At 40.0% G+C, this 17268-nt stretch overlaps 1 protein-coding gene across 1 annotated transcript; it reads right to left on the bottom strand.

Annotated features, from left to right (window-relative positions):
* Positions 1–1206: 1206 nt before the first annotated feature.
* On the bottom strand, positions 1207–15653 carry UBE2I (ubiquitin conjugating enzyme E2 I). The gene is given in 9 exon segments (XM_086621999.1): positions 1207–1945; positions 5172–5251; positions 5424–5533; position 6908; positions 7139–7210; positions 10387–10451; positions 10454–10469; positions 10708–10786; positions 15580–15653. Coding segments are annotated over 8 exon segments (474 nt in total). The 5' UTR covers positions 10774–10786; positions 15580–15653; the 3' UTR covers positions 1207–1881.
* Positions 15654–17268: the final 1615 nt, after the last annotated feature.

Genomic DNA, 17268 nt, shown 5'->3' with positions numbered 1-17268 from the left:
GCAGTTGTTTTCTGTACATTTAAATAGAATGCTCTTTTGAGTTTCCAGCACCCAACTGGAACCTATTTAAAAACTCAGCAACCCTTAAGATATTAAGGGATATCCCCTTATTTGAGATACTGAGGACAATTAATAGTGTTACCTTCATATATACAAGTTCTTCAAGTCACAGCAAGATTTTCACCTCCTAACCTCCTTCTACTAGAGAGACTGAACACTAGCCCTACTGGAGCTTGAGTTTGGAGTCACAGCAGCAGTTTTAGTGGTACAAATACTCCATTTCCCTTTAAAAAGAAAAAAGCAGCCCAAGTAAATGAATTTGACAGGGAGTCTTTTCCTTTAAATCAGTTCTCAATTCCTCACTTTCCCACCCACACTTGAAGTCTTGCCCAAATCAGCTGTTGCAACAAGGATTTCTAGATGTTGACAAGGAATCAATCCTAGAGAATTTTTAAAGGACCAAGAATAACGTGAGGGTGTTAGCTATTCTAATTTGGGGGAATACTTTTATGTTCTAAAGCTATCTTAATCAAATGCTAACAAGCAGAACAGATCTGAGAACAGAGCTGTATCACACTTAGAATTACTTAAGTCTAGCAGTAGCCATTTTTTGATAACAAAAGCACTGAAGAAGCTACATCTCAGATGCATCAAACCTCTTCGCACTTCATTTGCTTTGCAGAATGATTTTGACTAAAAAAATACAATTAAAATAGCAGTGAAAGTTTAATAGAGGGCATATCAGCTTGACATACATGAAAATAACTTACATAATTTAACTGATTTCCTTTACAGAAGGAAACTCTAATTGCATAGAGCACGTCCTTTTCCTAAAACCTATATACATTGACATATGGAAGAAGGCACAGAAGTATTTCTGATAAACAAGTACCGTTTAAATCCCCAGTTGCTGTAGGTCCCCTTGCATTCCTCGGACAGCTTTTGTTGTTCATATCTACCTAATGCTTGTGCTATTTTATGTTATCATGGTCACACCAGTGTGTTGATTCCATTATGCATAGTAAGCAATTGGTTTCTAGCCAGTCAGAATTCCATAAGCTGTTTAAGGAACTGATCAAAGCTGAATAGCTGCAAATACCACTCAGGGCCCAAAGAAGGGCCACATTCATGTTAGGGGTGGGGGCAGGGAAAAGAATGAAGGCAACATCTAAACAAAAGGTAAGTGCAGCATCACAGGCCTTAAAAAAGGACTTGCAGTGACTGGTGTTCAGAGCCATTTAAATGGCAGTCTTTAATTATTTTAATGAAGATAAATGAAACAAAGCCCTTTATATAAACAGTTTATTTACTCTAAACAGCAACACAGACAGAACGCCATATAACACAAAGGAAGTGATGCAGAATAAAGATGCTGGCTGACTTTGGATCTCAGAGGCTCTTAAGCAATAACAACCTAGTTTCTGAAAGATAGAAAAACAAATTCAGGGAGGGAAGGGGGTGGAGGGCATGATTTTTTTTTTCCATACAGCCAGCTAGAGGCTAAATATAGTTCTAACATTTTAAAGCATGCCTGCATCAGATAGCAAAGTAACTAGAGATGCTAGTGAATTTATAGAAGTATAAAAGTTTATAATTTATACAGCAGTTGAAATACTGACATCAATATTAAAATAAAAGCGAGTTTACATAACAATCAAAAATACAAAAGACTGAAGGAAGAGACCCTGTATGAAAAAACTGGGGGCAATTCAGCAAATTTAGAACTGTATACAAGTGGCGAATACGGAAAATGGCACACATACAACCCCCTTCCCTATGGGATATTAATTGTACATAGCAACATTAGATTTTGCAAAAGTTTTGTAAACAAGTTCTTGCCAAACCAATCCCTTCCTTTTTAAGATGCTGCATGATGGATACTTATGATGGTGCAAACTTCTTGGCTTGTGCTCGAACCCTCTTCTCATACTCCACTCTGTTTTGGCTGAATAGAAGAGAGAGAAAGGGTAATTACAGCTTCAGAAATCACAGGCCATATCATAGAGCTATCATTCTTCTGTGTTCAACATGAAACTGAGTCATTTCCTGAAGGCAAAACCATTAGATAGGAATTTACTGAACACTACAATATATTAAAGGCTTTTCTAGAACGTTACTGTGATAATTTCCTTTGGGGGGAAGTAAGGTACTGTTAGCTAGTTACTTCTCAAACTTCATTTGTTGTCAAATGAATTGTACTGTCTGACTTCATATCATACCAGTCTCTATAGCACCTGCTCTTTATCAAGGCCAGCCGTACCTTATGTGCAAGCATTCTATTTATCTGAACATAAGTTTTTCCACTCCCCATGTTAAGACCTGGAGTCATTAACAATAAATTCCAGTATTCCAACAGCACAAAGTGGTTGATGAGAGCAGTTTACTACCAGTTGGTGGACTTCATATGATTTTAAAGTATCATCTTTACTGCTTTGGGGAGACAGGCAAAGCACCCTTTAAGAAACGGGGGAAAACGATAACGGTATGGTAGTTTCAGCCTTTATCTCTGCAGACTGTGACTCATAGTGTTAGGTTATCCTAAACTTCAGTTGAAAAAAGCTAGTTCAACAGTTTGAAAAAACATTGTAGTTCACTAAGTCTAGCGTACTTGCTACAGATTGATTAAACAAGCAAGTATTACTGCAATGAACTACGACCAATCATTAAGCCTCAGACTCAATATATAAAAGGGAGAGTTCTTCGTTTTCTATTCTTGGGCCAACAAGGGATTCGTGAAGCATCCATTTACATTCAACACCATATTTTGTTTTAACTGTCAGAAGTGTCAGTCAAGAGCTAACCAAAATTTGTTACCATTACTCTTGTGCCAAGGTAGTTTACAGCGACTAGATTTTGCAGGGCGCTTTGCAGTAAACTTAACTTACTTTCAGCTATGAAGGCTTGCTGCAGTAAAAAAAAAAGGCAGCAAATTATATCCTCAGAAGTTGACAGTTTGGGAGGAAGAAGAAATGAAGCCAATTTTGGTCACATCCAATGAACGACTACCATCAAACACTGAAATACTCTAGTTCCTTCTCATAAAGAAATTTACAAACTTTATTCTGAAATTTTCTTTAAGTTATATTGCATTGTCACATGAGAACATGACCTAGCTATTAAGTCTCACACCCTCAGAATCCACACAAAACAACGCCTGCCATAGTGGGTCCTGCATGCCTGCAGCAGAGGACGAAGTAGGTTAGCACATTAGGAGTGCTAAAGTTTCAGAGTGACGGTACCAAAGCAATCCTGAGAATGAGAACAAGTATTCTTATTTTGAATACAAAATTTGTTCTTGGAAGTTTAACAGCTTGACCAAAAGACATCTAATTAAACAACACTGTGTCTTGCCCAGTATTTATCAACTATGCCAAATTACAGACACATATTTAATCCTGCTGTGTTGAGCTTCTACCAGTTACTCATTAAGTAGTAAGAGACACAGGCTCTCAGACTGCAGAAATATAACTGCCCATTCGAAATATGCATGTCCAAAGGACATGGAGAGGATAACTGGGAGACTATATACATTTGAAGTAACAAAGAACATGTGTAACGGTTTATTGTCAATAGATTTTTTTTTTCTAGAAGCGCTTACAATAAAGCGGAAACAAGACTAGCAAAGACTGTTTTTATACATACATTTGTGTGGGAGATGATAAAAACCACACAGACTATTTATACATGTATAAAAGTGTGTTATTCCTGCCCCATATTCCTTCAGAGCAGCTTTTTTTTAAAAAAAAGCAAGGGTGGGGAGGCCTGCGTCGTCATTACTGGCTCCCAAAGGTGCTGTCTATAACTGTGGCCACTTAACTGTCATAGAATCATAGAATGGTTAGGGCTGGAAGGGACCTTCAAAGGTCATCTAGTCCAACCCCCCTGCAAGGAACAGGGATATCTCCAACTAGATCAGGTTGCTCAGGGCCTTGTCCAACCTGGCCTTGAACGTCTCCAGGGATGGAGCATCCACCACCTCTCTGGGCAACCTGTTCCAGTGTTCTACAACTCTCATGGTAAAAAATTTTTTCCTAATATCCAACCTGAATCTACCTCCCTCTATTTTAAAACCATTACCCCTTGTCCTATCACAACAGGCCCTCCTGAACAGCCTCTCCCCATCTTTCTTGAAGGCCCCCTTGAGGTACTGGAAGACCGCTATAAGGTCACCCCGGAGCCTCCTCTTCTCCAGGCTGAACAGCCCCAACTCCTTCAGCCTGTCCTCCATATGCACTCAGTCCCATCAAGTCTTCAGTAGATACTTATTTGAGTGAAGCTTTTAAATCCAAGACACTACTCATCTCTAAGTTTTCTTTTCACTAGGATCCTATAACAGGCATTTTTGACATAGCTTGCATGCAAAGTCTCATAAAATGTCATTTTTCAAACTTGGCACTCTCCTGGAGACTTGTTCCTTCTGTCCAGAATGGTAATTCCACATTTCCATCTTGGTCACTATTTCAGTAGCTGTCACTGCCAAAAGAATTTATTTAAAGTGTTTTGCTCCCCTAAAGATTACAGATCAACTATCCATTTTTAATGGTAGGAAAATTTTAAGATTAAAAAAAAAAGAGTACTTTTTAGCTCACAAATTACCATCCTTCCTCACAAATCCAAATCAAATTCTGCTAAAGCTACAAGCTTTCTACACTTTTTAACCTATTCTTTTGAAGATCTAGTTTTCACAAAATGCCGTATATTTCCTACAGCAATCACAGCAGGTCTCCTTTATCCTCAGGCACAAGTGCTTAGAAGTTCCCACTTCTACTACTAGACAGAAGTAAGTTACTCCTGTACTGATGAATGGGACTCGTCACCTAATTCAGTCTCCTCGGTCACTGGTCTCATGAAATCATTATGCCTCATCACTTCTCAGCCTTTAGGAGAAAGGCTTCTATGGGGGCTAGAACCAGGATGAGAATCATGTCTAACTGAAGGAGTCTTCACACTTTATTGCTGTTGCAATGCTACTAAAAGCTCTGCTAGCCTACTAACTGTGAAGTTACTGTTTTGTTCAAGTTTAGCAAAAGCTAGGCATCTCCACAGGATACAGCCACAAAGGTAAGAAAATTCCCTGGATCATTCTTAAAAACATTTGCATGTTGTAGTATAAGTAAGAGACAGCTGCAGGCAATATGACAGCTTTCATGCTGACATGCAGACATACTTACCAGTAAATTGTGTAAGCCTCTGCTTGAGCTGGGTCTTGGATATTTGGTTCATTTAGAAGTTCTTGTATTCCTAACAAGATCTGTGGAAGAAGGAATAGAAGTAACATTGGCATGGATATTACTACGAGACATTAAATTAAAAAGCCCTTAGAAACCACAGTAGAAACACACAGTCAACTTCTTATGTTCATATCAGATAAGCAAGCAAAGCAAATAAAAGAGCTAAGAATATGTCTAAGTACAATTAATGACCTGTTTAATTGTGATTGCTGGCCTCCAGTCCTTATCCTCCTCTAAGATGGAGAGACACACTGTGCCTGAAGGATACACATTTGGGTGGAATAATGGTGGTTCAAATTTACCTGATGAAGAAGAGAGAATTACTTGCATGCAGCACTAAGACTAATATCAGAGAGTTGGTTAAGATCAATGGAAAAAAACCCAAAACCAACACCATTGGCCAAACTCCCCCCTCACCCCTCCTCAAAAAAAAAACCCTGCACAGATTTCCGGAGCTATTGATACTGGTTTTCTTCTTGGCTCAGTCTGCACCTAAAGCAGAAACTCCATCACATTGGTGGTATCAATCCAGGCAATGTAACACTATGATTGTGACCAGTAATCTTCTGGTTTAGGAATGGAAACTGACAAAATAGTTTGAAGCAGCGTTGTGATAAAGACCTTTCTAAAGCAACCCTGTCTTGACAGCCTCACATACTACTATATAAAATAAAGATACTGCCCTTTGCTCATGTCTTCTCTCCTCACTTTGAAAAAAAATCACGCTAGAAACGTGGTCTTCTTTGTATGGAACTTTCAGTATTTAGTTTCGCTTTTCCTTTATGTATAATCAAGAGGCACTGAACAAGATTAGGCAACTTGCAACTATCTGAAGTTGCAAGACTGAAGGAGTAGGCTTGTGCAGCTCTCCTTCTGCCACTCAATCTATATTCTGGCATTTCTTTAATCTTTACAGAACTTAAATGCAAGACCCCACCATCTTAAGTAATGTAACAAACACTTGTTTAGCAATATATGAAACATTTACAGGTTAGTGCAGTTTTCTAATGCATCTGACATCACAAGTAAGTCTTGCTTATGAGCTGCTCAATGAAGTTCAGTAGGAACTCAGAAGCTGCATGGTAGAAGTCTTACCCGTCACATATACTTCTTTTTTCAAGACATGACAGTTCATTGAACACTTGCAGCATGTGCTAGTTGGTATTTCTCAAGATTTTAATGTTAAATGTTTTCTAGTTGAAAGACACATTCCCCTTGTGTCACATGTATTTAGGTGGTAACAAACAAAAGGAGTAGCCAGGACAACTTATACAGCTGAAATACTAAAATGAAATGAGAAATGAACCGCTGTCAGAAGAGCCATTTGTCATCACTGTCATTGATTTGAGATGGTAGCCAATTCAAGAACCAAGAAACTAGGCAAGGTAGTAGATGTTTTCATATTTCTAAAGTAGGTAAGTTTGAGAAGGGATAAGAAAAATTCAAAACTTAACAAGGAAACTAAGTATCTGAAGATACCTGCTGTGCATAGTACCAGAAAAAGAACAGATCCATGTTTTAGAGCGAGTCAAAGAAAGGCTTAAGTTCATGGAACTTTATTATTTTTTCTAAATTCTTGGCTTAGAGACCAACTTAACAGTAAGAACACACAAAGGAATTTGGTCTAACCATGTCTACCTATTAGTTTCCAAAGAGTGCTGATCAGAGTAGTGAACACTTCAAGTGGTGCTTTTGTCAAACATTGAAGAAACCCACACAGCAATCCCCCTCCCCTCCCAATTTTGTTATATTGAGCACTTGAACTACAGAGTGGTGGATAGGGAAAAAAAAAAGCGCAACTTTACATTAAAAAAAAATCTGTAATAAGAGTGATAACCATTCATAGAACCTCATGGACTAGTTTAACATTGTTCTAATAAATCCGTAGTTTTAGTCATTTTACTTACATTTGGGGGTGAAGAAGGGTAGTCATCCTTGAAAAGCATCCGTAGTTTAAATAAGCCTCCTTCCCATGGTGTCTATAAAAAGTTAAAGTAGAGCTTAGATTGCAGCAAGGAAAAGTCTAACTTGTGGAAAAAAGCTTATCAAGAATACAGTTTCTCCAGCAAAGCACAAGACGTCCTTCTGCTATACAGTAGAAAAAAAGCTGTCCTACAGTGCAGCATGCTGTCTAGACTGAGACAAATTACCCCACCTATATGAGAAGTTGAAGAAAGACGACCCTGCTTTTCCATTTCATTACAGCTATTAAGTGTTGCCAAGTCATTGACAGAGTCAGGATCATCACCAGTAATTCCATATACAAGTAGAATTTTCACAGGACAAAGAACAGAATACTTCTAAAGTTTTACATGATACACACGCAATGAGGAAGGGGCCATTACACTCTCACTTAAAATAAAGTGTGAGAAGATATTATATGGATACTTCCCTTAAGCACATGGATGTAAATGGCTTCTATTTTGCCTCACGAGAACGTGGCTAAGAAAACCACAAATGAAGAAAAATTTGAACAGCACTGTAGTACTGCTACAGTCAATATGAAGTTCACCAGTCTAAGCCAACCCTTGTCTGCATTTGGTAGCAAGCAGTCTCACAGATTCCATCTTTTTGTGTAACAGAAATTCTAAGCAGCATTTTATCCCCATCAGAAACTGGGAAAAGCACCAGTAAGAGCAGCTCCCAAGCTACAACGAGGATCAAATAGACAGCACTATTCATAAGGGTCATATAAACAAGGAAAACATAGCAAAGGACAGAAAGCCTGTCTCAAATACATACTTCCTTGTCATCTTACTTGGAAATAAGGAGAAAAGCCCATCTTCTGACAAACTGATTTCTGGTAAGAAGTGCAGAAATACAGAAAGTTTTTTATATATGTAAAATTCAGACCACTTCTCTGTAACTTCCACTTGCAATAGAAACACTGCAATGAAAGTAAATGTTGGGCTCATTCTTTAAAACAAACTGGAGTAAAGATGGTCTTGCATCTTATCAACATAAACATCAAATCTTATCCTCAGGAGCAGACGGGTATGTTTGAAGACTACCTTAGGAGGAAATCTCTTGATTTTTCCTACCTGAATTATGTGATTTTTTGCAGAAGGAAAAATAAAAAGGAGAAAAACCACCAAAAAAACACCCCACTCCAAAAAGAAAAAAACTCCCCATTGTCGTTGGTATTTATTGTGCAAAGTCTCAAGCTAGAATAGGAAAAAACATGCTACAGAATACCAAGATAACCATGTTTCAAAAAGTGAATGAGTTTGATTACATCTGCTATAGTGTATTGAAAGAACTTGTTCTGAAAAGCTGTACGCAGTTGTCTACAACTAGAAATATCTATTCTCCATACCTTCTCAGAGGAGACAAACATCCATTTTTAGAAGAGAGGAGCCTTTTCATATAATAAACTTTTCCTATTTTGTTTGCTTTCCATCAGAGAGGAAGACAAATAGCTTTTAATAATTTCTTCAAGTTAAGCAGCAGAACAGTCAACAAAGTTTTTACTGTCTTTCTGATAGAACAACATACCTTAAAGCTGAAAGATAGCAGACACTCAAAAGCCTTACTAAGATAATAGTACGACAGCAGTATCATCAAGATCATATTACATTTCTGGACAGGTTGCAGATGTCTTTGAGTCAAATTCTAGGTAGTTAACAAATAATTTGCTGTCAAAAAGTGAATGGACATATCCAACCCAGGACTAACACCACTTTGATTTTTTTCTGGCTGACAAGAAAGCATTTTAGTGGTTTCAACTACTCATTTGTCTCAAGGGAAGCAGCTGCAGTACAGCATGCCTCCAAACACAACGTCAATAGAGAGCAACTGGTTGGTCTGGTACAGACGAGCAAGGCAAGCTGCTTATTGTTAAAAGAGATGGCATTTTTACTTGAGTAAACCCCTGATTTTAATAAATCTCTACCAAGAATCACACGAGCATAACTGATTTTTTTTGGTGTGATGTATTTTCTAGGGGCAAGAAGTTGGCTTTAAGGGTCTTGTTCACTCCATTTTGCGGTTTACAAAACTTTAAAGCAGTAGCATGAAGATTTCGTATGGCATGAAGATTTTACGTAAGTATTTTAAAGGTGACATCTTGATAAGGTACATAACTGGCTATTATGAGGATAATCTTGTTTTGGCAGAACACCAAGGAGATGAGTTTTTCTTACACTGTTAAATTATTTTTAGGTGCTTCTTTAACAACTGACTTGAGCTGCGTGGACAACTACCAAAGTATTGAGCTAAGTCATAACCATAACAGCAATGTCATGTTCAGCATTAAGCTGAGGCAGTAGTACAGAATCTGCAGGTTTTGCCTACACGCTTTGTCTTCTCAGAATCTAAGAAATAGCTCTTAAGGGGACTTAAGCAAGTTGGCAAGAGGCAGTAGAACAGGCAAAGCAACAAAAGAAGTCCTACATCCAATGGGAAACATTAAAGGCCCAAAAGAATGAAAGCCACAAAGTAATTAATAGTAGTATCTCAGAAGAAACAACTGCACCTAATGAATTCAAGAATAACTCTACATACTAAGTAACATCTTGAAAAACAGAAACAAGATTATTTCCACTTGAAAGTTTGCATTTGCACAAGAGAAATCAGATAAAAAGTAGTAATGTTAGAGTTCTATTCTTCTTTCCATAATACAAAGGAGAAAATTCCGTAAAATGGAAGGTAATGAGATTCCATATTGATAACGCAGAATTATTTTCCATGAAATCCAAAAAGTTAAAAACAGCATTACAGCACTTCTCTAGGACTGAATGATCTCACCATTTTGTGGACAAAAAAGGTAGCAGCAGTTAACCAGCAGAGGCAACATCTTGATAGTATTAATTTTCAAGCTTTAGGGCTTAACCCAGCATTTTGTAAGAACAGAAGTCACAATAATCCCTGTCATGAAGCAGAAGACAATCTCAAGTTTGGTCAATTGCAGGATTCTTACACACTCCTCTGGAAACTTATTCAAGGTGGTCAGTGTCAACGGTTTAACAGGCTCATGGTATATTTTGTCCAATATCATTCTTAGCCCACTCCACTTGAATTCTAAAGTAGCAGCAGGATCCAAGCATTTTCTATTAAACTACGTGTAAGTTATACTCTCAGTTCTCAGTATAATGCATGAGCAGGCTTATGTTACTTTTCACCATAAGTGAGATGTTAGGACAACAGTAAATCTTACCCCTTTCTTTCCTGGAATAGCACACTCCCAGTTCATTAGATTCATTGTGCCATCTGGATTTTTGTAGGTACTGCTACAAATCCCTGAATTAAGACAAAAAGCCAAAGGGTGAGGATTTCAGAAGATGTATTTGGAATACTTCATGACATATTTTATCTTTACGCAGAGCTATTTCTTTTTGCACTACATCGTTTTAAGCAGCTTTTTTATTTAAAAAAAATAATTTAAAAAAAACCACATCAGAGTAAAGAAAAATAAAAAAATCATAACCAGAACATCAAATAACTGCAGAGTTAAAAATGTGACAGTTCTCATACTTACAAAAGGATGATCTTTTCTCCAGGCTTTTCTCTCCTGTGCAAGTCTGCTAAGAGCTATGCCAGACATATTCAGAGTCCCTCTAAAACAAAATAATTGCTTTTCGTATAAACTTTACTTACAGTGTAAACAACACATTATATTATCTGTTTATAAGCCCTGCTCACTCAGGAAATATTTTGGGCCCCTGATTTTCAGTACTACAGCCAAGACATATGTTTTTCCACAGAAGTTTAACATCAGGAATAACATCAAATTTCCCCATGTCAACAACCTCTTAGTTACTGGACTTGTCCTAGGAAATACTATCCCTACCTTCTGTGCTATATTTGAACCACATCTTAGAAATTACTCTGACAGTAGGATGACAATAGAAACGCTATTAGTAATAGGAAAAGTGCTCAGACTTCCTACTTGCGCGACTGAAACGTTTGTCTATCTCCTTACTACACACAAAAGGTATGGCGTTCTTCTGTAGGCAAACACTTGTACTGCTCCGGTTTCTGACAAACAGAGAGTAAGTAATGTTATTTTTACACTGTAAATTCCCATTGTAAGCCAGTATTCTACACAAACCAACACGGGCACAGAACTTAACAAGATCACCTCAGTTTCACAGTGATGCCACTATACAACTTCTAGACAGCAGCAAGACCAGACAGCAATGCACAACTGAGCTACGGAAGAGCCAGTGGCCCACTCATTCAACAAGGCAAGTTTTCAATTCCTTGAATTTCCAATTCAATGATATTTCTGCATCTTTACTGCCTTAGTAACAGCCAAGCATGGTGACAGACTGCAGAAGAAACACAGAGAGGACAGGTCACTACTGTAGATGACACAAGATCAGTTCTAGACACAATGGTTTCAACAGTGTGGTGCTTTCAAATTCAGGGGAGGTCTCCGTTCACTCAGAATGGCAGTCAAAGCGAGAGTTTATTTTTCCGTATCTAAACTCAGGGTTTCATTAGTGACATGGTCAAAACAAACTCCAGTGAAGGTTTTTAATCGTCCCCACTGCACTTCTACCCATTTTAAATAAGAACCAATACTTTCCATTTGGAGAAGTCAGGCCAATTTGTTCTCAACTCCACAGGTAGCTAACAAGCCTTTATGACAGCCAGAAAAGTAGAATTCTTCCACTAAACAAGCTCATAGAATTAATGAGAGGAGTGTTATCATTCTATTAAAACAAATATTTAAACTCTAGTTAAGAATTATACAAAATTTGCGTTCTATTAATACACCGATTACTTTTAAGAGTATTGCACTCTACTACTATAACCATATGAATTATGGCTCAAAGATCCTTGTTTTAAAAATCTTACAAGTTCGTGCTATGCCTTTAGCATGCTGCTCACACTGAAGAGATTTACCAGGCATTGACCTATTCACCTAAGATACGCAGATATGTTCATCTCATGTTCATCTGCTATGTCCTTTAAAGATTAGAAGGCAGCACACTTCTAATTTAAGTATTTACACATCAAAAGTGGCTTAGCAGTGCAGATATCTTAACTAAAGTCTCTAAAAGCACCAGATTAAAAGTTTTATGCAGTTCCTAGGACAGCTGGTATTTCAAATCCCTCCTTTTAGCTTTTTTTCAAAGTCAGTTTTGCATGGATGGCCATAATACATAATTCCAACTTCAAACTAGCAATTAAATTCATGTCAGATAAAGCTTTTTAAAAGAGACCACTAATAATCAGTAAACATGCACACACACTCACACAAAATCCTAAATTCAAGTCCAATATTCTTGTAATATTCCCAACACATGCATCCGTGTCTTCATTATGTCAGAAGATTTGCAGGACTTGGTCACCAAGACAAACACATACACAAGTACATACCACTTCAGATTTTAGTCTGTTCACAAGTAAGAGATGTGGAGCCACTGGAAAGATACCATCAGAAAACAAAACAAAACACAACACCCTCCCTTAACCAAATTATATTGGGAGCAATTTTAAATATTTTGGGAGCCCACGCCCTTGCAATAGATATAAGGAACTACTGACTATATGACAGAATTTCAGTTGTGCTGTTAGTTCCTGGTGGTCCCCTGTAATAATACTAAACTTCACAAAATAATCTGACAAAATTCCTTGAATTGCTTGTGCTTACAAACTATTCAAATATTCTTAGATAGTTCAATAACTCAGCTACCTTTCTGCCAAGAAACATATTACAGGATGCTTTCAAACACATGAAATATATTTCCTGTGGCTAACAGCCAATTAATTACATGCACCTCAAGAGAAATCCTACCTTCTCAGAGGACACATAAGCAATTTAAGTCCTACAGAACATCACCAATCAAGTAACTTTTCAAGAGAAAAATCCCTAGCTTCCAGGCTCTGTATCCCTCTTGCTTTTGCAACCGGTTACACACTATACTGTGCCCTAGTAAATTAAAGACTTTCTTACATTTTATAAAAATCTTTTAAAATCTTGAGGCGTTTGACTTAGTTAAGCACTGATAGACTGTATCCAAAATTTCAGCGTATATGGGAGACTAGAGGCTTCATGTACATGGTCTCCATAGGCTTCATTTACCCTGAAAAGGGTAGACAAGCATCTAAAACCTTATCACAAGCTACTATCAAGTAGAGATTAGGGACAAAGACTGAAAGCCCACTTCAAAAATTAAGATCCTGTTAGGTAAGCATCCCCTCAAAAGCAAATCGATCCATTAACAAATTGCCAATATATACTCTCTAGCTGCTCTTCAGTAAGAGAATTTTAACTTTTGCTCTGCTGGAGCTTGATCATCTCAGTACATATTTTGGTTTCAGAAATTATGGAGTAGCAGGAAGGAGTGAGATAAGAAATGAGTATTAAACCTGACATACGATATTCTCAGTACTTTTGTTTTCTTCAATATTTTATGTGCATGGTTTGTTTGTTTGGGTTTTTTGTTTTCCTCTCTCTGCTTCAGAATAGTAGTTTGACAAAATATCTGTATGTTAAGTTTAGCTCTTGCATTTGTGAGGTATTTCAAAAGCTTACAGGACATCTCTATTAACATGAAATAGTTAAAAAACCAAACCAAAACAAACCCAACAAACATACACCACCAAAAATCACACAAACAAAAAAACCCCAAACACCTCAGTTCTTAGGTGTTTGATTGTTACTTTGTTAATATCACATCTGACTTGTCTTCTTCACCTGAGAAATTTACTGCTAATGAACTAAAGTCCCAACATCTTTATGTGCTACATCACTGGAAAGAACACGAACCTTTGCACTGGAGGAAGTTTATCAGTCCTACCTTGCAGGGGCCACGGGAGCGTAAGAAACCAGTCTTCATGTTTTGTTTGGTTTTAATCCCCACAAACACACCCTGGCATTAAGAAGTAGCAACATCTCTTTACTGCTATCAACTCACTAGAAAATTAACAGAAACTTCCAAATTTACTCAGTAATTTGCCTCTGCTGCTGTTACTACTACCTGTTTTGGAAAAAAGAACAAACCAAAACCAACACCCCCATCATAGGCACAAACTTTGTGCACCATTATAGATCATCTTACGGGTCCATACCCTCCCATGGAGGGGGAGGAGGGAACCTACTTCCAAACACAAAAAGCACGTCTAGAAAAGAAGTGTTCCCGTGTCACAGGAACAGCAATCGCACCCACAATTCTGACTCATGACAAGTCTCTAAATACATCAACGACATGCTCTTTAAGTTTCAAGAGCTTTCAATAGCTCTTATTAATTCCAAACAACAAGAAAAAAAGATTGCTAGCCTCACATTTTCACTCTGTAGGTTGAATACTGACACAAGAAGAAATTATTAGTTGAAGCAGATACCCCAAAGCTACACAAACTTTACTTTTCAGAAAGTAGAGAAAGCCAAGGGCTGAGGTTTAACCAAAGCACGCTACCTCTGGGCTGGAACAGAGTCGGCTCCTGCCCGCTGCTCGGAAAAGGCAGAAGAGGCGGCACCGGCCGCACGGCTGCCAGAGCCGCAAGGAGAACAACAAAAGGAGCCGCGCGGCAATAGGTCTCGGTCCCTGACCAGCCAAGTAACTTCGCCCGGAACGGCCCCGGCAGGGCCGAGCGCCGCCCGCCTCCGCCGGGGGCCACCGTTCTCGCGAGCCCTGCGAAGGGGCCGCAGCGAGCACCCGAGGCCTGCACGGGGCACCCCAGCGTCCGCCCGCGGGCCCTCGGGCAAGTACTCGGCGGGGCGGGGGCCGCCGCGCGCAGGCCTGGTGGCACCCGGCCCTCTTCGGCCAACTCGGCCCGCGACGACCGCGACCTCCGGGGCGGGCGCGGGGCTCGCAGCGCCCGCCTCAGGCGGGCAGCGATGCGCCGGCGGGCCCAGCCGCGAGGCCGCGGCAGGAGCCGCCAGACCCGCGCGCCCCGAAGCTGCCCGTCCCTTCGCGCCACAGCCGGCGAGCGCCCGCCCAGGCCCCCTCTGCCCGGGCCCGAGGCCGCCTGCGCGCCGTGCCAGGCCCTGCCGCGCCAGGCCCCTCGCCCGGCCAGGCCTCACCGTGATCGGCTGCAGCACCCGCGCGTGTCCCGGATTGAAGCGGCAGCGAATGACCGGATGTTCCCGGCGCGGCTCCCCCCCTTTGTCTGTGGTCCGGAGTTTCCCTCCCTCTTCCCTCGGTGCTGAGTACGGCACTGATGTGTGTCCCTCCCGCCGACCCGTCCGTGCCGCTGCGCCGGCGCAGTATGACCCTCAGCGCGATCCGTCCGCCAAGCTTTACGTATCCTCGCGACACAGGACCCAGAGGTGACCAGAACAATGCCTGAGCATGGAGCGCAGGAGGGAATCCCAGCAGGGCTCTCCCAGGCCAAATCCATTCCTCACGCTCTCGGCTCCCGCAAGCCCCCGTCGAGAAACTAAGTGAATTTTTACCTCAGGCGCTGAGCGAGCCACCCGCGCCCTGAAAGGTTCCGTTCCCTTGAAGGGCGCTGGCACGCGCTTGCCCCGGGACGCGCTCGAGCCCGGCTCAACCCCACCCACTGTGCCCAGCTGAGCCTCTGATTGGAGGATGTGGGCTCCGCCCCCGGCGGGGCGTTCGCAGATGACGCGCAGGCGGGAGAGTCCGTCAGAGGGAGCGTGCTGCGCGTGGGGTTTTTTTTTTGTTTATTTTTGTTGTTGTTGTGGGGGGTTTTTTTTGATTGTTTTGTTTGTTGGTTTGTTTTTTTGTGTCTGTGTCTTCCTTTTGCGCAGTCTTCAGTCGGGTCCTTGGCCCAAATCTGCTTTTATCTCTTTTTCAGAGCCCACGTGCTTTATGCTGTTTTTTGGGGGGGAGGGGCGTGTTTTTTGTTTTCTAAGAATGTATTTTTAGTGGCAAATAGGGTATGAAACACATTCCTTTCTTGTCCTTGACTTATTTTTCTGATTTTAATTTGACATGAGAAATTTCAGTTTTGAAACCTCCACTTAGCCATGCCTTGCACTGGTCTGTGTTTTTTAATGTTTCTTGAACTATGTTCTATGTAGTACTAAAGTTCAAAATGGTTTCTCCTCTAGGGAACTCCAGAATCAACTATTTCAAGAAACAATCACTTAGATTTGAATCGGCCCTGATCAAAATACATGCTGAAGTTAGAAACCTTGTTGCCCACCATCCCACCTAGTGAGCAGGCACCTGCAAGAGCGATTCATCTTGGGCACATTAAAATGCCTACTGGAGGAATTCTTTTTCTTCCTAACCCCAGGCAAATGGGATGCAGTTACAACTGGCAACCTAAAGCTGGCAGAATGAATCTAGTCATTGCTGGACACTTTTGTTTATACTTTGTTCCATTTGTCTTTTAAAATTGCCTCTTAAAATTTTGTTAATTTTTTTTGCTTCTTGTATCACTTCAAACGTGATGTACCCAACATGAAGCTTTAAATCATCTTTGAGAAAATGAAAGGCTGTTGCACAGGGTAAGGCAATAATCTACGATTCATAACAGAGGGGGCAAGAAGTCATCAGTTTAAACTGCAGTAAGAAAAATAGAGGTGAGGTATTAAAAAAAAAAATCCTACTGGCAAAAATACTACACCACTAGGCTGCCTAATAGGAAGAGCATGGGTATGGAGTCTTCATCACTTGAGGCTTTAAAGGTAAATTAGACAACACATTTTAATTGTAGATGCTACTGCTTTTAGTCAAGGGGACAAGCTGAGTCGTCTGTTGTAGCTCTTTTCAGGCTTTTTTTTCCACCGAACAATTCATATTCTCATTTACATTTGTTTTGATTTTGACTCCTACAGAAAGAATGTAGAAGGTGAGTATTTTTTCTAGTTTTTACCTCTCTAGGCTGGTCTCAAGAAAACCATTGAGCTGTCAAAATGACAAGTATTGCCTGACATAGCAAGATCTTTGTTTTAAATTTCAAAAGTGTGTCAACTAGCTAATGTTTTTAAGAGACCTCATTGTCAGCAGAGATGGAAAAGGATTAATTGCTTCCAAGCTTCCACAGACATATCTGCAACAACTATACACCATGGAAGAAACCTCTCATTCCAGGATTTATTTTAGTAAAATTAAAATGCTGGAAATAATGACATCATTTTACTGAAGTTGCTGGATACATAAGGAAAGATTAT

Source organism: Tauraco erythrolophus, chromosome 17 (genome assembly GCF_009769465.1).
Source record: "Tauraco erythrolophus isolate bTauEry1 chromosome 17, bTauEry1.pri, whole genome shotgun sequence".
Classification (NCBI taxonomy): Eukaryota; Metazoa; Chordata; class Aves; order Musophagiformes; family Musophagidae; genus Tauraco; species Tauraco erythrolophus.
This window is presented reverse-complemented; position numbering and strand designations above follow the sequence as displayed.